At 41.3% G+C, this 24138-nt stretch overlaps 1 protein-coding gene across 1 annotated transcript; it reads left to right on the plus strand.

Annotated features, from left to right (window-relative positions):
* Positions 1-82: 82 nt before the first annotated feature.
* prorp (protein only RNase P catalytic subunit) lies at positions 83-22714 on the plus strand. The gene is made up of 10 exons (XM_008301986.1): positions 83-893; positions 2253-2391; positions 4026-4260; positions 4361-4656; positions 4903-4950; positions 5088-5220; positions 19916-20026; positions 21652-21800; positions 22215-22413; positions 22500-22714. The coding sequence occupies exons 1-10, from the start codon at positions 461-463 to the stop codon at positions 22626-22628; spliced, it is 1872 nt and encodes a 623-aa protein (XP_008300208.1). The 5' UTR covers positions 83-460; the 3' UTR covers positions 22629-22714.
* Positions 22715-24138: the final 1424 nt, after the last annotated feature.

Here is a 24138-nt window from a genome sequence, read left to right on the forward strand (position 1 = left end):
AACTGGACACTGCTGGCAGAAGAAGTCGTCTCGCATTGATGACGTTAAGCTGTGCGACTCAACCCATGTGTTCCGGCAGTTGTGTTTAGCCAGGGAGTGTTGTAGCTGCAAAGAACCTGAATTGGCTATTCATATTGGATATTCAGGGGTGTTGTGAGTCTCATTTCTTCATAGTTTAATTGTAATGCGCTGTCGAGCCAACAAGAGAGTGACAGTGGCCTTTAAATAACTGCTGTCATTTAAAAACAGAAAGGTTAGTTGGCTAGTTTCATTTCCAGGTTATGGATTCATGTAACTAACTGCAGTGTCAGTTTTGTGGTTAATGAGGTTGGGAAAATAGTATTTCTAGTTTTGTATATATAATCTAAATAAAGGGTTTTGGATTGATTTACTAATGAGAAGCTTAGCAAGAAGTGTTTTATATTAGTTTATCACAAGTCCAGAGGTTAAACATCTCAACATGAGTTTCACCTTGATACTTAAAGTCAGAATATGTGGGAAGTCCTTAGAGCCTTTCCTCCACCGGGGACATCCAGCTTTCCTTACACTGTCGAAGTCACCACAGCTACCTACCTCAGGACGCTTTCTGTGCACTAGAGACCTCAACCAGGGTGGCAGACAGACAGACAGAGAAAAGAGAGGACAGACCGACCGACAAGGTGGAATAAAAAGCAGTCCCATCAGACAGGGGCAAGGGAGATCATGGGGTGATGCTGTAGGTGGAAAAGGTAAGAGTGCTAGTTTACGGCAGAAGCCTTTCCTCCCCACATCTGTGTTTGCTGCTGGGAACGCAAAGAGGACGACAGATTGGCTGAAGAGGAAAGCAGCTATGGCCTCTAAGGAAAAGGAGCAGCAGGAGAAGAAAAAGGAGCTTGAGCGAACCAGAAATACAGGTCAGACATATCGAAATGGTCTAATCGAACAGCCATCTTTTAAGAAAAGCTTTGTGTTATTTTTAAAGTGCAGCATATCTAAAAAAACAAAAAACAAACTGTGTGCATAATAAAAAGGTAACTAAAGTGACTGCACATACATTTCTACAGTTTGGCTCATTATAGTTGCCCCTGACCGGGCGCAACTATAGAGTAATCTGCCCCATCTGTGTGTCTGTGAATAGTCTCTAGCTCGAGTGTTAAGTTCTAGCAAGTTGGTATTTTGCAGGTGAGGTAGGAGTGACCTCTCCTTGGAATTATTAGATTTTCAGAGCAAAAACAGCTCCGCTAGAGGTCAGATCTCACTTTTATAAAAAAAAAAATGCTGTATCATGGCCAACAGTAGCAACTATCTTCCTCTACTGAGGGCCCTCTAGTTATATTTGTTCAGTGGATTTTTGGATAACTTAAAGGTCTCATATGGTAAAAATCAATCTAGTTTTGTTTTGTGTCCTAGAGGTGTAAAATAAGAGAATATGTGAGAATATGAATGTTTATTTGTGCCATTCCTCTAACCCCCCTCAACTAGAGGGCCTTCCAGCTTTACTAGCCAGTAAGAATTTCATTAAGTTTCTCGGTTGAAACAAGGTTACCAATAGTCATTGAGCTAAAAATTTGTAAAATCCTCCCCCCTCACTGCTTACTGCATCTAGGTAAGCCATTCAGAGTGAGCAGCTGCCTTGATGTCTGCCCGATTTTGTTTACTTTCTGCTAACTCTGAAATGTATCAGCTATTAGCAAAGCTCACTAAATGTTCTTTTGCTGGCTTCAGGAGTAGACACAAGAACCCATGTTAATGCACTCCCAGCATCTTAGGAACTGAAGAGCCAATGGATTAGTTTATTTTTGATGGCAGTGTCACCACAACAGGAAAATCCTTTGTGTTAGTACGTTGTGCCACTAACATGGCTATTGTTGCCATTGGCTTTGATGGTATGCTTACACTTCAGAGTTCTGTAGAAAGTGTAACACTGAGGGGTGTTCAGTCATGTTGCAAACTTTTGGAGTGGTCTGAAACCAATAAACTGGGTGGCTTACTGTATATTTGTTAAACCTGTTGAGCTTCAGTCCAGCCTAAACTCAGCTGATGATTACGTCTGTTTACTTCCCTCCTGTTTTCTGTGCTCACATATACTGCATTTCAATACAGCTGAATTCCCTCTAAAGTTGTTCTCATTTACATTTCAACATGTTCCATACATTTCTGTTGTCAGACAATGGTATGAGTGTGCCCTTTAAGACAACATGTTAACAGTCTAAGTAGAAATGTTTTTCCATAATTGTTGGAGTTTCCTGCACTACAACATGCATGTTTTACAGTAAAGGTGCAACCTCCTGCCCGGCCACTCCCCGCTGCTGAGTGGAAGAAGCTGAGGGAGTCTCTGGGAAATCCGGAACGTTTTGACATCCACATGTTGGAAGCGATTTTGCACTTAGAGGGGGATCTGGATGTCGCAAAGTAAGAGGAAGATGAGGGTGTTTTGTTAACTTGGTGTGGTGATCTGGCTTTCTTTATAGTACACAGAAACATTTAAATGATGTCTTCAAACTTCAAATTTATTATTTGTCCCCTCGGGACGATTTGTTATGCAGCAGCTTACACAAGCGTTCACAATTAACAACAATTAAAAGCATTAAAAAACACAGATTAAAGGAAATTTTAAAAAAAAAGTAAAAGACACAATAAAATCAGTTAAAAAACATCAGACAGACAGGGACATTAGCTGCAATCTTGGTCATTAATTCAGTCAGGTGTATTCCAGTGCAAAACAGTCAGCAGCAGCAGGCAGAAGAAGTCAAGTGAACAGGTTAAAGTGCAGCACAGTACATGACCGAGTATAGCAGCGAAAACACAGTGCATTACCTCCTCCTCTTCTCAGCGTTTATAGCTCGGATGGAGGTAGGCTCAAAAGAGAACTTGTACCTGTTTTTTGTGGCCTGGGGTGCTGCCAGACGAAGGCCAGAGGGGAGCAACTTATACTCCTGACTGAGAGGATGAGTTGCATCCACAAGAAACAACTGAGCTTTCTTTTTGATTTTTTATATGAAAAAATATCTTCAAGACTATTAAAACACACCCCAGCTACTTTAGAGGCTACTTTTACTATCCTCCCGAGGGAGTTCTTGTCCTTGTTGCCAAGGTTACCATACCAGCATATAACTGAAGGATGAAATAAATGAAGGAACAGTAGAAGAGCCCCATCAGGGTCCTATCAACCTGAAACTTGGTGAGCTTTCTCAGACAGAATAATCGTTGCTGACCTTTTTTAACCAGCATTTCACAATTTAAGTCAGACTTCAGTTCTCGTTCTTTTGGTCATTACCCAGATCTCATGACCATAGGTGAGGGTTGGGACGTAGATTGGCCAGTAAATTGAGAGCTTCGCTAAGAGACAAAGATATAATAAAAAATGGGGTCAGCACATGTTTCAGTAAATGGCCACCGATGTAATCAGGGCCAGGACTTTCCTTTGGCATGCACTGTTTGAAGCACCTTAATACATCGCCCTCATCGAAAAAGGGGTTCTGTGGAGAGGCTGACATAAGACAGTTTTTATCTTAGCATTAGTAGCCCTAAAATCGTGGGAGTCAAACCTGACATAAAAGCTGTTAAGACTTTGAGCTAGCTCTAAATCAGAATTATAACCATTAAGCTCAACTTTCCTCTTTATACATTTATCCGTCCCAGTGATCAGCTTCATGCTGTCCCAGACTGAACCAAGAGTATTCATTTTGAGCTGAGACTCAATTTTGTCTTTGTATTGCCTTTTGCAAGTCCTAATCTCGTGTTTTACTTCCTTCTGTAGGTTATACAGATTTAGTCTATTTCCTTCCTTGAAAGCCTTTTTCTTTCTATGCAATAAATCTTTAAGTTTCGTAGAAAGTCTTAGTATATGCCTCTTGTTTTGTCAAAGTTGGTTTTACTGTAGAAATCAAAGCCCTGTATGTTAACATTGTGCATTAAATCTCATGAACTGCAATCATAAACTGATTGACAACAACTAGACAGATGGAAATATAAGCTAGCTAATATCAGGAGATGCACTATTAAGACTGGAATATAACATGTTATTTAATATATTTACCTTTCAGGTCCCTGCTTACTTTTGTAGCTCTGGAAACAGGCACGCTGCCTTACGGGGTGTTACTGCGGTACCTATTAATCTGTGTGCATGGCGGCCATGACACTGAGGTGTTTGATGTCTATGAAATCATGCGGAAAAGTTTTCCCTCTGTGGACACAGGAGCCTGCACTCTTTTTATCAAGTCCTTCAGCAGGACAGAGAGGTGGAGGGAGGCTATCGACATCCTGCAGGAGGTGAAGAAGGTGAGCAGATATTTCTTTGTTTAAAAAGCAAATAAACTCATAATCGAGCTAAAGCATGTACTTTGTCTATTGTCATCTGATTTTACCGTTACCCCGATAGATTTTTCTCCCGACAACACGCAACTATGGCGATATCATCTCGGCGGCAGTGCAACACGGTGATATGACAACTGCCTGGGCTCTTTACAATGAATTAATCGAAAAGGGACTGAGCCCACAATGGGAGACCTGGGATGCTCTGTTTAAGGGAAGGAAGAAGACTAATAAGGAGGAAGGGGAGGCCATGTCTCATGCTGAACAGCAGGAGAAGCTTTTGGGGATTCTTCTGTCCATGAGGAACAACCAGATCTACCCCAAGCACAGCCTCGCCAGCACCATCAAGACCTGGTTTGAGAGGTACTACTTAGTGATAAAGATACTGATATTTAGATGGGAAACCGAGGCTGTATAAAATGCTGCTTATAAAAGCTATAATTTGATCAATAACTCTGCCCTGACTAGTTGCATATGGTATATCTAATACATTTTAGATGATTTTGCCCTTTGTAAACTGACATTCAGACACAAAATGTCTCGTCTGTATGAACTTAACATGACTCTCTCGCTGTCATGTTTCTACTCTCCATCTTTTCCTGTCTTCAGTCTCGCAGGACAGAACTGGACAGGAAGTTGGACCAGCATCACACAAGAGTAAAAATACCACTTACTAGCTCAGCAGGAAATCTTTGCAGTATTTGACTTTTTTTTTTGCCACATTCTTGTTATGTATGCAGGAACCCACCTAATCATCTTATGTGTCATTTATGTACTTGTATGTGTGTTTTTAGGGGAGTGTGTAAGTGCTGTGGTTCAGCGTTGGAGTCCATTCAGCTGACTGATGAGGAGTACCAACAACTGAAACACAGAGTGATGAGTGACGTCATTCAGGGACGAGATGTTTTCAACAAGACCACTCCACAGGTATGCAGTTCTAAAATGCACTGATATCAATGGATTAGTACCAATACGTTTGATTATGTTGATATATAATAATTTATTTGTGCTGGAGGTCCATTAAATATGAACCACATTATTGTAAAACATGAAATCAATGCAGCTCATGATTAATATTACATTATGCAAACTTTGCAAACATTTATGCTAAAGCTATGTGCAGTTGAAAACAGTATATTTTTGACAGATGTGAAAAAAAAAAAGGATATCATTAAATTTAACAATTAAAAGTAACAAGTTCATCTTGTAAATGTTTAAAAACAATCTTTCTTGACCAAGCTTTCTCTTTTAAGACATATCTGTCAGCAACATAGCACATTAGCACACTAGCTTGTTCTCGCTAACTTCTGCTAGATGGCGTCATTGGCTCACATTCAGCACCAGGCTGCTGAGCTCAGCTAAAGCTGCTCAGCTTGGAGTTGTTCAGATAGCTGCTTTCATTCTCTAGATGAAGGAAAAGAAAAACAACTTCTAAACAGACACGCTTTTGATAAACTTGAAGTAGTTTCTTCATCAGGTACAGTGAAGTAGCTGCCAGCCCTTCTGCTTCAAAGGCTTTATTGATTCATTTTCTCTGTCATAGTATGACTGAAATATTTATTAATTAGTAATTTAGTTCTAAAGTTACAAAAGATGATATTGCAGTCAGCTCCACCATTTTCCAACTTTAAGGTTTCTGGCCTTCATAACCAGATTTTTTTTGACTGGAATAAGACTGTTAGCTATCTAGAAATGTCACAGCTAACTCAGTGTAGCTTCCTCTCTTTATGCTTGCTAATGATACTTATTGCAATTTTAATAATTAGATTACCATATATATATTAGAAAGTTTGCTATGCAATGGTCTTATACACATAAAACAGATTTTAAAAATTGGTTTGTGGATTTTGGAAAATATATTTTAACTGCTTTTATTACTCTTAATAAGTATGAAGCTTGAACCAGCAGCCATTTATCTTATCTTAAGCTAAAAACAGTAACAGAAGCAGCCTGCCAGCACCTCTAAAGATTTATTACAAAAATCAATAGGCAGGTGATACTGAAGCTTGCTCCAGGTTTGTGCTGCAGCGGTGAGACTCCTGAAAAGAACACAAATGGTGTCCGCGTTTTTAAATCATGTTAACGTGGCAACATACAAATTTTCAAACCTCTCCGATATGTGGTTTTACTGTTGGCGCTGCTGTCACAACACCCGCACCACTTTCCATTGTCTTCAGAGTCCTGCAACTACAATGTGAAAACAACACAAAACTGTCATCATCACTAAGGAAATAAGAGAGAAGAAACTGTTGGTAAAGGGCAACATTTGAAGTCGCAAACATTGTTTTCACCTAGAGTGATATTATCTTATCTTATATTATATTATATTGTTGTTGCCATGGTGATGGCGGCGCGCATAGACGCAGCAGCCTCTTCAGGAGACAACAGAAGTGAACGTTTTGACTGTTTTGCCTATCCCAGACGTTCATTTTTGCGGCCGGGAGACTTTGTTGGGCGTCAGGACGGTGAACGGCGCTGGAATTGCGGCGATCGGTTGTGATTTGGACATGCAGCGCCAGCGCGGAGTCCTATTCGTACCCATTTTCCATCAAACTGGTTTCAGTGCTGGTTCGGAGCCGAGGCCTGACTTAGCACCTGTTCTTTGTGTTTCCACCGCAAAAGCAACGGCTCCAGGCTGTCAAAACTGGTTCTTTTCAGGCACCAACTCTTTGCTCTGCCAGAGAAAAGCACCGACGACGTAAAGGGCTGGGGGCGGGGTCATAGTAACCAACGAACAGCGACGAAATCGCAGAACCGCCATTTACCAAAAAAAACCGGACCAAGCCGGTTTTCAAGTACATCCAGCGGGAGATGGCTGCTGTCATTTGCGACCGGAGTCTCGAGCAACTGCTCAATAAATTGAAAAAAATAAAGGACTACAGGAACCAAAAAGGAAACTAGGATTCAGCGGCAGTGGTCGGCCAAGAAGGACTCCCAATTTCGACCTGCTGCATGCAGTGCTTGGTGACCAACCAGCGAACCGAGCAACGGGGTCTCTCAGCTCGTCGCTGGTCGATGAGTCCGCTGTGCAGACACCCGATGTTGATCCTGGTAAGTTTTATTTCTCAAACACTTGCTGTTAGCCTACTATGAATATGCTAGCTATAATAGTGCCACATCAATATTATGAACGTTACACCAGCTAGCGTGATACGGGCACAGGAGCAGTGGTCAGAGGATGGCGTTGACGATTGTTTGCTAGCCAGCTAGCCGCTGAAAAGCTAACAAACAATGAAACAACACCTTATGAAACTTTAGAAAAGTAGCAGCAATATTTCATTACAAGACCTATATTCAAAACCTCCCTCATCATATTGCGCAGCTATATCCTAATTTGTTTGTTATGTTTTGTATCAGTAATACAAGTTTAAAAAAACTGATTCAAATGATCAAATTAACACAGTGAAGTGAGGAGTATGTGTACTGTACAGCTATTTTCATAATTTCAAGGTAAAATGCTGTTAGTTCTGTGGTTTTTCAGCTTTGCAGATGAGTAATTCAGTGCATTGATTTCTTATACACAGATTTTTTGGTGTTTTTTAGTTGGTAAATAAAACCAGCAATACGTCTAATAAAAGATGTTTTTTTGTAACACATTTTTTAACATTGTTTGGATAAAGCAATAAATAATCAAATATTTGAGAAAATGCCTTGTAATACAGATGCTGTCAACAACGTTTCTTGTTCATTTTTTATAGCGTTGTTGACCCTTGACGTCGAGGCCCAGTTGCCAGGACCACTGGCCCCATCCTGCAGCTTATCGGCTTCGACGTCCTCCTCCCAGACCAAATTCGGTAAGATTGTGAGACTACGCCGGCAGTTACCCGAGAGAGAAGGAAGTGCAAACGGTGCGAACGTACACAAAAGAGGAGGAAGAGAGCTGGGATCCATGCTAGGCTAAAGGCTAACCCCTCCAGACCAGCAGGATCCATGCTAAGCTAAAGGCTAACCCCTCCAGACCAGCAGGACCGTCGCTCCTGCTCTCCAATGTCCGCTTCCTCAGCAACAAGCTGGATGAGTTACATTTGCTGAGAGAAACCTGCAGAGAGTGAAGAGACTGCTGTGTGTTTGCTTTAACAGAAACATGGCTCCATGACAACATCCCAGACGGCCATACAGCAAGGACAGCGTTATTCCGGGCGAACAGACAGGCAGCTAGCTCTGGGCAGCATCTGCGGCTTCACCATCGTCACACCATCGTGTGTCTTTTTTTTTTTTTCGTAGCTCCTTTTCACCTCTAATAGAATGTTCATTTTGATATCATCTTTGGAATCAAAGGAAACCATAGAATCCATCAGACAAAAATGTTGTTCTACACACAGTGTGTTTCCAGCCAATTACTATATTTGGCTTGATGTTTCACAGGCAGTTCGGTGATACTGTCTACTGACCTCGGTATGGTCCCTTCTCAGAGTGATTAGATTTTGCTGTCAATACATGCATTGGTGATTGCTACAGAGGTCGCATTTCCCAAAAGACCCCAGAAATGCTGAATAGGGTTAAAATACTGTGTCTGTGTGTGTGTGATAATTCTGAGTAGAACATCGAAGGCACATCAGAGGTGTGATGTTACAAAGCTTAATCGAATTACACTGTATGTTGCCATTCAACTAAGTGTTGGTCTGGTTGGAGCACTGTTCAATATAAACAAAACAAAAATGTGGCATAAAACAAACAAAAAAAAAATCTTTTTTATTTGCCACTCTAACAACAGAATTTCCCTTTGGGGATAAATTAAGTATTTCTATTCTATTCTATTGAGCTCAGGATTTCAATACCTATTTTCCCTAACTTAATATGTTTTGTTGATTCACCATAATTGGATTTTGATAAATTTGTAGCTAAGCCTAAACATATGTAGTAATAAATAGGCAGGCTGTGTTCCTTATCCATGTCGAAGAAATGTTGCCTGTTCACTGACGCTACCGCTTCTGTATCTCCTCCAACGACAGGGCTCTTTTTTGTTTGTGGGTTTATCTCCACATTTCCATTTTCTGCTTGATATTTGAGCCATCCATTTCGTCCCATTAATTCTTCTTACTGTTTCTCATAAAACAGCAAGTATGCTGCCCTCTGCCGCAGGTGACACAAAGATTCACCTGTTGTCTTGGTGACATGCTCATCATTGTAGGTGAGCCAACAGTCTGATGTGCCACCTGTTTCCTGGGCTCGGTGAGCAATATTAGACTCGCAGATGGAATGTCCACTGTGAGTTGTGGAACCCAAATGGCTGACAATGCTCACCAGAGAGTAGCGAGTCCCTGTCTGCGTGATGGTGTTTTCAGGATTCACCACCAGCTCCCTTGTCAGTACAACAGGGATGCTGACCTTCTCGAGGCAGAAGGTTAAAGTGAACCTGAATCTTTTAAGCTGGAGGATCAGAACATTTGGCAGAATCAAAAACGACAGCTGCTCTATTGATTCTCCAGCGCCACGTGAACACTGAAAGTCCAGCTGGCCCTCTTTCAGATACTCCTGCAGGCTCTGGCTCACTGAACCTGCAGGTACCAGAGAGAGGTTCAGATACTGCTCCTCTCTCATGGACTGACAACCACATCCCTTGCAGGTCCTGGTGTTCAACATTTCAAAGGAAATGTGCGCACCAACAGGGCAGGTATATGCTTCGCCCATGAAAGCTGCTGCCATCTGCAGGTCCAAGGACAGAGATTTTATCATGTTCAGCAAACAGCTGAGGAACTCATGGGCATCCTTTTGACAGTCATCCTGGAACTCTGAGTTAAACTCAGCAACAGTTTCTTTAAAGGCAGTCAATACAAGCCTCTTCTCCACCTTGTTGGAGAAGAGACTGACTCCAACGTTATCTTACTCTCTGATAACCTGGGATGCCAAACCACACCTGCTGCTGGTTGTAGACCTCCTGAATGAAACCACTCAGTCTCAGGATGCTATCTTTGTCGGTGCTGTGTTGTTGCTTGTACAACAATTTCCCTGAGGTGTCCCACCAAAGGGAACAATAAAGTTATATCTAAATCTAATCTAAAAATCTATCTGATAAAAAAAGATGGCCCACCATCACTAAAGTGTCTCAGTCACCGACAGTAACGGGCCCAGATAGACGCAGCCGTCAGGCCGACTGCCAGACCTGCAGTCTTCCAGACAAACCTTTGCAGCCCAAGCGCTAGTCACTGTAAAAACCCGAAACGTTACAGAAAAAAGCTTGTTGTGTGTTTCCAGTTGACAAAGCCCAGATAGACACAGCCATCAGGCTGACTGCCAGACCTGCTGTCTTCCAGCCAAACCTTTGGCTGATTTGTTTCCACAGAGAATTTTGTGTGTTTTTGGTGACGTCGGCTGGAGTTGCGGTTGACACCGGCTGGGATTGTGGGGATGTGGTGCGTGCCACACTTAGCTGGTCTTTGTTGCTCTCTGAGGTCTGTCCAGGTTAATTTTTAGCTCCTCCAACTCCTTGCAGGAGCACTGCTCCCTCTCAGAGAAAGCCTGCTTCATCAGTGCCATGTGCTCCCGACGTCGCTGCTTGAGGTTCTGAAGCATCTCCTGATGTGTGATGGCCTCGTGATGTCGCTGCTGGAGGTCCTGATGCATCTCCTGTCTGATGGCTTCTAGTTCAGCCTCCACACATCGGAACTGCTTTGTGAAGTTCGCGCCTTCTTCCGCTATCGTGTGTTCTTCACTGGAGGCTTTGCAGGGTGGAATTCATGTAGCACGTCTGCGCCAGGTTGGGTAACCCGAAGCAGACAAGCTCTTCACTGCACAGAGTTTTGGCGATGGTGGGATTTAACTGTCCGCTGATGTTTGCTTCAACCTGCAGGCGCCCACCATGCATTGCTGAATCCGACCGGCTGGAAATTGGTGTATCGCTTTCTGCAATGACGTCAGCGTTTGACTCCACATCATTGCTGTCGTCACTGTTGCAGACAAGGCTGCTGATTTCGAATATATCTGATTTGCCGTCGGTCAGCTCATCCACCAAGTCGACTTTGGCAACCTCACATTTAGGACTTTTGTTGGCTCCGTCGGTATCAGCAAGAAACTCCACCTGTTTCTTACGGAAACCCCGCAACCACCGACGCCACCAATGTGCCTTCTTCTGCTTCTTCCCCTTCATCTCCTTTGTCTTTGGGGCATCTGTGGTGTGGGAAGCCTCCTGGTCCTCATTGTTGTTGACACTTTTATCTGTAGACGCTGATGTCTCAAAAACTGGTATTCTAAGAGAAGATGAAGACTGGACCTGCTCAAGAGCTTCACCATCCTCACAGTTGGTGTCAACAATTTCTTCTTCTATTGGAGCCACTTGGCACCTGTTTTTGTGCTCAATACAACGGAGCCACCTGCACCACGATGAAGTCTTTTATGTGTTTTTTCTCAGGTGTTGAGACTGTGGTAGCCATGCTATCGGAGACATCCTTCTGAAAATTGACATTTTCCTTTGGGCGTTTTCCAAAACAGCTGAACATCTTGATAGTTGCTGGTTTTCTTCACTAAATAACACAATGTGAGATCTGTAGCAAGAACTCTTTTGTCGAACTGAAATGTCTAAGGGGAGCTTTCTGAATATTTATTTATTCATTCATTCATTCATTCATTCATTCTCTCATTCTCCTTTAAACAAAAGACTCAAACAGTGGCTAAAATCAAAACAACAGTGCTCGCATTAATAGTTTTAACTGGTTGATTGCTTGGCCATGTTGCCTTTGCTTTGTAGCTTACATATGTATTTAATCTGATAAACTACCTCTCTTTTTTTACTCTTGTAATGTTATTGCACACTGTATTTTTTACTTTGTTTTATTTATTTTTTTATTTTGCTTTCATTACTTTTATCATTTCCAAAGCCTCCTGTGTACAAGTGTTGCAAATTAGGCCATGTGCTGAAACACTCAAACAAAGAATCTGGTTTGTCCAATGTAATTGTGATGTCCACATCAAATAAACAATACACTAAATACATATTCATTCATTCTGTTTTATTTCATTCATTTATTTTGAATTCTTGCTTATTACTGAATTTTACATAATACTGCTGGACCTGATAGAGGGAAAGAGTAAAGAAGAAGAAAAGTATGTAGTGTACAGAAGTGAGAAGGAGAGTGAAAAGAAGAGGGGAGAGACAAAGATACACCAATCTACCAACTGCTACACCTGTACAAACCCATCCCACGGCCTTCACACGAAAACATAACTGATGATCATCAAGAGCACCTATAGGAGGTCAACAGGCTGTGAAAATCTTAATCACAACAACTACCAAAGCACAAGATTTACATATGCACACAAAAAGGAGAGAAGAAAAAAAACAAACTGCATATGACAGGATAAATAAATGAAATAAACAATAAACAAACGTAGCTATTAGTGCAGACAGTGCAGTGTCATCTTGCAAACCATGAGGAGTGAAGATTGTTCAAACAAGAGTGCAGCCGTGCAAATGCAACCGAGCCCCTGCAAAGGCCAGATGCAGACCAGGAGAGCCCCAAGAGCTGGACCATCAGCAGCAATCCTGGAGCACGAATCCAAGCCACCACACCACTGAGGGGAACAAGGAACCCCCAGACGGTGGCAGAGAAAGGCCCCAGCCAGAGCCCCCCATGACCACGGGCAGACCCCTGTATATGGGTCACCAGCTCAACCAGGTGCGCTAAAGCGGCAGCCCAAGAAGAACGCATTTCTAAGTGTAAATATCGCAATACATCGAAGTTATGAAAGTACTGTTTTCCACCACTGTGGTGCTACTGGTGGAACGCAATTGTAGCGCACAGTTTGTGCAAAACTTCCGTGTGACCCTGGAGTCATTCCATCTGTCATCATTACATCTGTGATTGGACCAAGGACGTCCTGGTGAAAAACGACACAAATCACCGCTTGTGTGTCCCATTCATCGGTCTCGGTGATCATGATAACCCCGCCCCAGCCCCTGACGTACTTTGTTCTCAGCTCTGGCCCAGCAAAGAGTTGGTCCTTGCTAAGCACCAGTTTTGAGAACCTGGAGCCGGTGCTTAGGCGGTGGAAACACAAAGAACTGGTGCTAAGTCAGGCCCTGGCTCCAAACTAGCACTTGAACCAGTTTGGTGGAAAATGGGTAACAGGCACCTGGCATGGGCCACCACAATGCCCAGACACTCACCCTGGACCCCAGGGCACCCTGTCAATCCCCTACATCTCCCTTGCCCCTCCCTCCAAGACCACCCTAGCCAACAACCCCCACATCCCCCCCTGTATCTCTCTACCAACCCCACCGGGGCATACCCTGGGTTCTGGGACAGCAACCGGACACCAGGGCGTACACCAGCCCATTCCCGCAGCAACATGCTCGGGCCAGCTCAGACCCCCCTCCCTCTTTTTGAGGGCAGAGGGTTGGTTGGGGTGGGGGGGCACCCCTAGGCATCAGGGCCCAGAACGCCCCGTCCAGCCCACTCCAGGACAGCCCGGCCACCTGGCCCAAGCCAACAGTCCCACTGGCAGCCCCACCCCACCGCCACAGGGCAGCCCCCACCTCAGGCCCCCACAGCCCCTGACAGGGGCTGAACACAGATCAACCTCCACAGTGAGGCAACCCAAATCTCCACTTGGAGAAACTACAGAAGTAATATGGTATATTACTATTACTTGATTAGTTCAAGTTTTGACGAGGTTGTGCTTGTGTGGTTGGAGGGGGTTAGAACACAAAGGGAAGGGGAGAACTGCAGGAGGAGGGCAGTCCCCCCCCCCCTCCAAAATCTTTTTTTGGGGGATTTTCCAGATTTTTGCCCCCTGCATCTTTAAATGTGTATGTCTTACATTAAAAAAAACAAACAAACTATTTCTCATTTTTACACTTCAGTTTTCATATGGACTAAACAAATCAGATATAACATGTTGCCTTATGAGCTGGTTGGTGGATTTTGTTGCCTTTGGACAGAGCCATGTTAGCTGTTTCTCTGTCACAAGTGCTTAGTAATGAACAGATAGGCTATTAGTGTTACATTGATAATCTTTTGTGTAGCTCTGAGCAAAAAAGTAAATAAGTATATTTTTAGGTGAAACATTTTTGTTGCTTTGTGCAGCAAGTCGTACGTTTTCCATGATATATGAAATGAAAATGACATATTTGCATGCTTTGACGTGGGAGAGGTCCAGTGCTCCTCCTGTCAGAGGAAGCAAATGTGGTGTGTGGAAGCTCAATATATCAATGAGAGTGTCATTCAGTTTTAAGTGCTTGCAAATATGTAGGTCTCACACCACCTGTTTGATAGACAGCTGCATCTACAGATAGTTAGGATCTTGATACCAGCAAACAGGACACCACACACTTGCACACAAACCTGAACACAAAAGCAGCACTGTATTTTTATGCCCCTTTTATATCCAAGCAAAGGGAGCCAGTACTTTATCTTGCATGCATATGTGCACTGTCTGCATGAAGAGCCAAGGCACAAGCTTTTCATTGGATTGGAATGTACTGGCTGTATTTTTTAAAATGCAATCACAGTAGATTTAGAAAACAAAAAAACAAAACAAAACAAACAAGATTATTCATCTGAAATAGATCCAAAAAGAAAACCTTGGCAAATCAACAAAATGCACCTAATAATATGTCACATTTAATTTATGATCAGAAAGCAAGTTTTACATGTGTTGCTATGTGTTTTTCGGTAGGCAGGGGAATTTGTTGGTGGAATAGTTAGTTAAATTAAGGGGATTTCCAGCATGTGGTGCACCATGTGAATGTGGACCACAACTACCTCCTGTCGAACACACACACACACACACACACACATATACACACACAGACAGACAGACGAAGGCAGACCGCCATGAAGTTTAAGTGGAGCTTATTAATTTCCTATTAAGGCATTTCATTTTAAGGGCAAACAGAGGGCTTCAGACTACAGTAAGGCAACAGATGTAGGGCGGGACAGAGACAGATGGAGGACGAGAGGAAGGACATGAATGCAAAGGGGAAGAGGAGTGGTGTCTTTTTGTCTGTATGTGTGATTACTGCAGTAGTCACAGCTAGCAGGAAAGCATGGTGTTATTTTTAAGCACAGACAGATGTATAGATAGGTGCAGAACACTTTCAAACACAGTTTCAGCAGAGTAAACCTGTTGCACCCTCTTACCACAAAAATCAAAACCCCTGTGCAATGTAATGCAAACTAACAGAACAGGCATTATTTGCTGTATGTTGGGTTTTATATGTCACTAACTGAAACTGACACTGTTGTGAAACCTGATATTAGGAGTTTTATTTAACTCCTCTGAAGCACAGCTGCAACAAAAATGTTTTTGAAGACTGTTGTTAAAAGTGGCATTGTACTAGATTGCATTATATTGAATTAGATTATATTAAATTTCAAAATCATTTGAACTATTTTTGTTCACCCCTGTTTCTGGACAGAAAAAGAACAACAGTTTTCAGTGCTGGTTGAGCGCCTCCTGTACAGTTGCCTCTGGGGTTTAGTGTTCACACTGTTGGAGCTAAATAATCTTCCACCTTAGTCTTTTTTTCTGCCAAGAGAAGCTTTATATATGTTGTGGGCCTATAGACCACATTTCAACATATTAACTGCACAATCTTCAGATGGCAAAACAGGAGCAAATGTTTACAAATTCTGCTGCATAATTGATTTTCTCACAGTAGCATCATCTGCTTTTCTAATTCAACTAATGTCACTTCACTCCAATCCAATTGTGTCCCCTCAATATAAAAAGAACAATCACAAAAAAAAAAATAAATTAAATAAAATACCCAAATTAAGGGTGTCGCAGTGTACCTGTATTTTACTGTGATTTAAAAAAAATTAATTATTAAAAATATGGTTGCATAATATATTGTACATTTGTGGTTACAGACTCTCTGTCCTCCTCCTGCACTTTTTCTTAGTGTAATTCATTTTCTTAACAAGAGACAAAACACACAATGAACAAGGTTAAAGATGATTTGACTGAGAGCCCCCCCCCCAAAAAAATAAATAAAAATAAAATAAAAAATTCTGTAGATGCTGCACTAATATAAGAAGCCTTTTGGCCACAATAGTTGTGTAGTGAAAATCTGATATCTTGACAGCCCTGGCTTCAGTATAATTTTGAGCAGACACTATCCCAAACACTTCAATTTCTGACTTCCTTTTATAGCAATTTAGATTTTTAAAAAAAATTGCCACAAAATCTATAACCAATTAAATTTATGAATGACATTGATATGTACTAACATAATGTGAGATCACATAGTCTACAGTATTTTGTGCAACCAATTTTTTCATGATTAAGGCACATTCAATTCAGTTCTAGTCACATACTATTCTTTGATTCATTGTATAATTTAGACAAATATGCTGCTGACTAAGTCGTGTGGATACTAATGTACACTACTGATGTACACTCATCAGCCACCACATTAAAACTGTCTACCTATTATTGTATAGTTCCCCCTTATGTTGCTAAAATGTTTCTAACCTGTTGGAGTATTGACATCTCTGAGGGTGTCCTGTAGTGTTTGGCACCAAATTCACACAGATGCTGGATTTGATTGAAATCAGGAGAGTTTGGTGGCCGAGTCAACGCCTTGGGCTCTTTGTCATGTTGCTTGCACAACGCCGGAGCAGGTTTTGCAATGGTGGAGGCCGCTGGTATTGGGGAGTGCTGTTACCATAGGAGTGTGTGCATGTTTAGGTGGATGGTACATGTCAAAGTAGTAACACATAAATGCCAGGACACAAGGTTTCCCTACACAACATTAAATTGTAAAAACATGATCAGTGTCATTCACTTTAACCTGCCAGTGGCTTTAATGTTGTGGCTAATCGAGGTATAGTCACATTTGTTTCTTGTGATGTAACTTAACTTAAACGTGGAATTTTAAATGCGAAATATTTATGTGATGGTTTGGTATATGTTATGAAAATGTAACATTCATAACCAAATCAAAATCTAATGTTAGAATAAGACAATATTAAACTGATGATAAATGTTCTGACATGAACTGGACTCAACAGGAAGTTCTTTTAAATAGTGTTTAAGCTAAAGTTGATAGATGTAACTACTACTTAGTTATATTTTGTCCATTATTTAGGTCAGTGGTAATATAGTCAGATATGCTTACAGAATACTGTTGTGCTTTGTGTGATAATGGTGCATTAGTGGTACTGTAAGCTCATGTATGCATGTCCAAATGCATGAGTGTGTGTGTTTTAAGCAGTCATATTATCTCCAGCAGCACAATGAGCTGGTGTCACATATCAGCTCTGGAAAGTCCCTGGATAATTACACTGGACTTTCTCTCCCTCTCTCTCTTCCTTCTTCTCCTCCTCTCATTCTCTTCTTCCTTCTCTACATAAAATGTCATTACTTGTCTTTCTTTTTCTTATTCTTTTTACATTTTCAAAACTGTTTACTCTATCACTCATAATTAGCTCTCTGCATTCATCTTTTTCTCTAATTCTTTTTGCCTTCTACCCAAAACACACATCTCAGCCAAATCTAGCCTCCGATGTGTAGCTGCATTTTGTTTTAAAATTCATCACCGTGTATTTACGGAATCTAAAGAGATTAGAGAGCATCAACAGGGTGTAGCAAGTGTTCTATGTAGACCGCAGTTCCATCAGAGGAGGAATATTAAAGGTCTTTCGTACATTTTTTCATTCACATTTTGATTGTACGTTCATGATACTGCGCACGCAGTCGAGTTTCAAGTCCAGGGGAATTCACAGCAGCCTATTTCCATATTGCTGCTATCTAAAAGTGAAAGCTCTAACAATCTGCCCATGCTGGAGGCCTATTCTAAGCCTCAGCACAACTTTCCTGTTATGGTGCAAAGCTGCAGTACTGTATTTAACATACTGACTAGAAGGGCCGTCCCAGGTGGGTTAGAAGCATAAATGCGGTCTTCAATTTACGAGAAATTCAAATTGAACATTTCTCCTTGTGTCATGTAGACAAAGCCAGCATTCCCTGCAGTGCAAAAGAAAACCTGCGGTGTTCATATTTGACATATGAGATTGCACAAAAAGGTTCAGCAAATTCTAACTTGGCTATTTGCTGCATTTTTAGGTGCTGCAGTAATGGTAAACTAAGCTTAAGGCATTGAAAAGTTACAGATGTCTAACCACATTAGATTGTTTTGCTATATACTGTATAGTAGCCCTTTCAAATGAGGTTAGTGTGAGTATTGAACTACAAAAAAAAGGTCCAAATGTAAGAGTGTCATATTCGTCTCATAAAGGGAAAAAAAACACATTATTACCCAGTTTGACAGAGCATGAATTGTGTACGTTATGTAAACTTTATGATAACACAGAGTACTCTACTGTTAGTTGCAGCGCCAGCTGGCACGGTGCCATCTCACTACTGAGAAGGAAAGGCCAGGTTGATTTATTTACTGGCAAGTCTTTGATCAGTCAGCGAGAAAACCAGCCAACCATCAGGCAAGTGAGCTCACAGGTGGAGTTCAGATACGCTCCTCGATTCCAAGAAGGAACAAACCCCTGATGTTGTTATTAGAGAGCTTTGCAGACATTTTCTGCACATTTTCAGTACTTTCTTAGTCAGATTGTCAGATTCTGTTGTGGTCAGTCAGTCAGAAACATTCCAAGGTGGGTAATTTACTAAAAAGGAGTGAATGTTTCTATTTGAACATCTACACTTTCCTGATTTCAGCATTTGGTTTGGTCATTAATGACAAACGCAGCTGAGTGAATTTGATAAGTGTCAGATGGCCAATTAGAGAACTCACATGTTCAGGCACGTAGCTACAAATGTCCATGTGTGTAAGCAGGCTGCTGTTATTCGTTCCATAAAAAGAAATATATAAGAAGAAAATGTGTGAGCGCTCACATTACTTATTTAATGGACCACGGCTGGTAGCACGATAAATGACTCCAAACCTAAAGCATAAAGGCAACAACCAGAGTCCATTTCTTTTTCTTTTTACCTAAAAGTCTTAATCCGTGTTCTGCACTTATATTTAATTTTGTATTTGCATGTTGGTCAGGCCTTTACTTTGGTCCAAACTAAAATATCTCAGCACTTATATAGATTGTCCTGTGGGCCCACCAGCAGGTCACATTTATTACATATTCAGTGAAGAATAGCAAGATTCTGTGCAGAAATTCATGGGCCCTAGAGGAGATGTCCTAATGGTGCTGGTGAAACCCTGGCTTTAACTGTACTTTAAAGTGTTATAACAAAAAAAGAAAAAAGCAACACTAATGACAATGCCCAACAGCCTTATCTGTACTTTGTATTCAGTACTAGTTGGTAAGTATTACCTGCTAAATGTCAGCACTGACACTGTCAGCATTTCAGTGTACTAAAGTTAGCATTTATTTTAAAGGACTGCTGTTCAGACTCACACAGTCCCTCACAATTGCTTTATGAGTATAGTATACTGAAAAGCCTCCAATATGCTGCAACTACTGTGCAACTTTTCATTTGGGTATTGATCTATTCTTAGTTTTATTGCATTTTCATACATCTTTAAGAAGCTTCTGTTAACATCTACATTTTCTACTGACTCTAGTTAAATAGCAGAAAGAAGTCAGCTCATGATATGTAAACTGAAATACTTATCCAGGCATATCTTACCTATCTATCTCTTTCTTTATAACTGTTCTCTGCTAATCTTTATTTCTCTATATATGACAACTCTATATTTATGTGTGTTCAGGAGTTGAAGCGGTTTGAGATGTTTGTGAAGAAGAAGCCAGCTTTTGATGTGGTCGTAGATGGGCTGAATGTCGCAAACATGACCTTGGACAGAAGCAGGATGGCGCAGACGGTGAGTTTATGAACAGTTCCACTTGCAAAATGTCATTGTAAAAGAGTTGAGCTAAATATATTTTAAGGGTCTGCCTTGTGTGCTCATTCTGCAAACACATATGCTCAGTTTTGCCGTCTAGATTTTAGTGGTTTCTTTCTACATATACGTCTGTCCTACCCCGGGGCTTTTCTGTCGGTTCCACAATGAGTAACCCTGCACTGTGTGTTTCTGTGTGAATGGCAGATGTGTGTAGGAGATGTCTTTAAAAGTGGCCAATGCTTGATTTTAACAACACCTAGCCTACTTGTCTGCCTGCCCACATCTGTCTGTTACTACGTGTGGTTGTGACAACGTCGGCGCTGTGTCTCTGTCCAAAATATGTCCCAGCTGTCTCATATATTATGTGGCTGAAAGACAGAGGAAAGTACACTCTGATAAACTTGTTTCCATATCATCTAAGAATGTAGTAAGTGTAAAAGCTTAAGAAGATGAAAATGAATGCACAAGGCACAAAAATTTACCCCAGGCCCACCAATAGGACCTTTAATTTAATGCATCAATACATTCAGCTGTACAGGTAAAATCTAAAAATACCTGCTGAATTTAGAGTTAACAAGACTGAAATCCTCTTGCTATGCTAGTAACTCCTTGACATTGGACCTAGAGTGGCGACTTCAGCTAAATATGAATGTCACAATGTAAATCTAAATACAAAATACAGCAGAGGCCAATGGGAATGCTTTTAATTTTGCTGGCATTTGGACAATTGATTATGATGGCAGATGAAAGGTCAGGGATTGTCCTTAATGGAACATTAATGTGTGTACAAAATGGAATCAGAATCCATTTAATAGCTGCTCAGATATTTGACTTAAAACCACAAATGTTCTTATTGTGGCACTTTGGGAAAAGTTAGGAAATAGTCAGAAGGATACATCATCCAAGCAAAATGAGTATCTTTGTAAAATTCAAATTCATGCTGCTGAGTAAAGTAGTGACTTTGCAATCCATTGGGCAAGGCTACTAGCATGGCCGTAAATGTTATTTTAAGGTCAGATAATATGACAATAATGGCATTTAAATGGTTCTACATGACCCACAAACTCAATATAGCCACACTCAAAATGTCAAAAATTTAGAATATGTGTTGGGGAGATGCTACAAAATTAGGGATTTTTCAATTGCACTTTCATGTTACATCATTTATGCTATAACAATAAACTGGCAGATATTAGTACTCCCTAGTATTGTTTACCATATTAGTGAGAAATCAGCAACTAATGTCCTGAGTGTGTCTCAGCCATACTGCACACATACAAATGCATGTAATTTACATATTGTGTGTAACAATTTGCAAAGCTTAGTCCAAATGTACAGTGTACTTCTTGTTACTGTACTTTCTAATACTCATCAGTATGTTTTATGATCTACACTCAATCACCTGTTCTAGCAATCAGTGTTAGGAGATGTATGCTGTGTCTTGAAACTGGTATTACTCAGAAAGGAGCTGTTATTTGCATCATGAGGTGTGGTTGTGTATCTGAATGGAGTCTGCAGCTCCATTTGGGTAATTAAATAGTCATGTTCTATTTTTTGAAGTGACTTCGAATGAAACTATTCCAGGACGTATGTGTGTGTTTCAGTTGCTGGCGGTGGTGACAGAGCTTGAGCTTCAGGGCCTGACTATTCTGGTGCTGGGGAGGAAACACATGCTAAATTCCACCAGATCCTGGGACAGAAAAGACATGAACCTGATCCAGCAGAAAGCCCATTGCTTCTTTACTGACGACATGTGAGCATCTGAGAATTTAAAAAAGAACAGTATGCAATGTGCTCCATAGAATTCACATGGGTACCTCCAGAAAATGTGGAGTTAAAGGAGCAACATCAAAAAATGCCCCCCCAAAAAGAATCTCATATTGTCACAAATTATTGATTTGGTCATGAAAGTGCAACTCTTTCAACTTATGTAATAATGAAAAGGTGCTCGAAAATCAAAAAGTATTTGCTGACATTACAGGAAAATGCTGCAACATGTAGGTGGATGACTAATATAGCAAACCAGAACAGTGAAAATGAAATCACACATGGAGCTCATTGCACTTTTATTTTATAGTTCATTGTTTATTTACAGCTTTTTTGTTAATAACAGTATTTATTTGTGATGACAATACCTATACCTCACAACTGCCTATTTGTCTCTCAGGTCAGAGGATGACCCCTTCCTGCTCTATGCCACTTTGAATTCTGGGAATCATTGTCGATTTGTGAGCAGGGATCTGATGAGGGACCACAAGGCCTGCTTCCCAGACGAAGCCACCAGACGGCTCTTTTTCAAGTGGCAGAGAGGCCATCAGCTGGTAGTGTACGGCTACGTCACAGCAGGCACGAGGGTCCGATTTCAGGTGAGGAACGAAGGCATGAGAAGATAGGGTGGATAATTAGGCACGAGGAAATCATACAAATTAACTGTGTGTATGTGTGTTAACAGAGAATTCCCAGCTATGACACCATTGTTCAGACTGCAGGAGACTCGTGGCACATTCCCTACGACGACACAGAGGACAGGAGCACCTATGAAGTGCCACAGCGATGGCTGTGTCTCACCAAAAAGCACTGAACACACACTTATTTCACAGTATCATGTTTTTATTCAAATGCTTTGAATATAACTGTGGACCTGTAAATACATTATTTACAACTCAAGAGGTGTCTGTGCTCTTTGATCCAACTTCCATCTATTCATTATCTATACACCGCTTAATCCTCACTGGGGTTGCGCGAGGCTGGAGTCTATCCTAGCTGACTCAGGGTGAAGGCAGGGGACACCCTGGACAGGTCACCAGTCTATCACAGGGCTACACTTAGAGACAGACAATCATGCACACTCACATTCACATCTATGGACAATTTAGAATCACCAATTAACCTCAACATGTTTCTGGATTTTGTGAGAGGAAGCTGGAGAACCCAGACAGAACCCACGCTGCACGAGGAGAACATGCAAACTCCACGCTGAAAGATCCCGGGTGTCCTCATCAGGACGCGAACCGGCTTCCTTCTTGCTGTGAGGCAACATTGCTAACCACAGAGCCATCTTGCAGCCCTTGATCCAACTTTAAAACGTAAAACTGATTGCCATGAAGACTGTAACACAGATGACTTTAACTACACAGCAGAAATATTGACTGCATATGAGCCAGCTCGCAGCCTTAGATCCTTATGTGAGGACCTTCTGGTTGTTCAGAGAAATCTAAAATAAATATATAAGTGCTTTTGCCATCAGCAGGACCAGAGACAAGAAGTGGTTCGATATGGCCATTGCCTACATAGGCTAGTGTTCCCAAACCACTACTCGCCCCACATAACCAATTTTGAAGCCTGTTAGAGGGCTGCACATGCACTCATAGAACTGGAGTTACATCCAGTAACTACTATTTTTGTGGCAGAACTTTTAAGCACAACCATTTCTCTTTAGCTGCATTTCAACATTGCAACCACCTACAATTTATAACCAAGTAGTTCTGACTGACCAGAAATTTGTTTAGAGAAAAGTGTATTGACAGAATTAAAGGCATCTGTTTTTATATGTATTTGCAGTGTATTAAAGTGTTTATTATTCACGTTTAGCTATGGATTTATTTGTAGTTCTTGTACAGACTCTTTAAGAGTGTAGTGGTGAAACCTACTTTGAAGAGCTCTGGAAACAAATGGTACAAGACTGAAGTACTGACCCAGAATCTGCAGCCAAATGAAAGAAACAGAAGTTTGGAAGGACACCGTGTGTCTGACGTACACATGGGTGTCTTACGTACACTGAAACACACAAAGATTTCCTGGTTTAGTTGAGAAGATGGAGGATTCTAGAGAGATGATGGAATTTTAAAACTCAAGATGAAAAATGAGAATCTCTCTGTGATGCTGCAAAAAGGAAAAGGAAGAGGAGTCAGAGATAAAGGAGGCACTGGAGAAGCATATGAAGATGATGGAGGACATCAATAAAAAATTTTTAAAAAACTGCAGGAAGAAAATAATAAATTGGAGGACAAGAAAATGATGTAGCAGAACAACCCTCTGAAGGAGCACTTCAACTACATGGACCACTACATTAAAAAGCTCCTGACTGAAAA

The sequence above is a fragment of the Stegastes partitus genome, unplaced genomic scaffold, assembly GCF_000690725.1.
Source record: "Stegastes partitus isolate 25-593 unplaced genomic scaffold, Stegastes_partitus-1.0.2 Scaffold36, whole genome shotgun sequence".
NCBI lineage: Eukaryota > Metazoa > Chordata > Actinopteri > Pomacentridae > Stegastes > Stegastes partitus.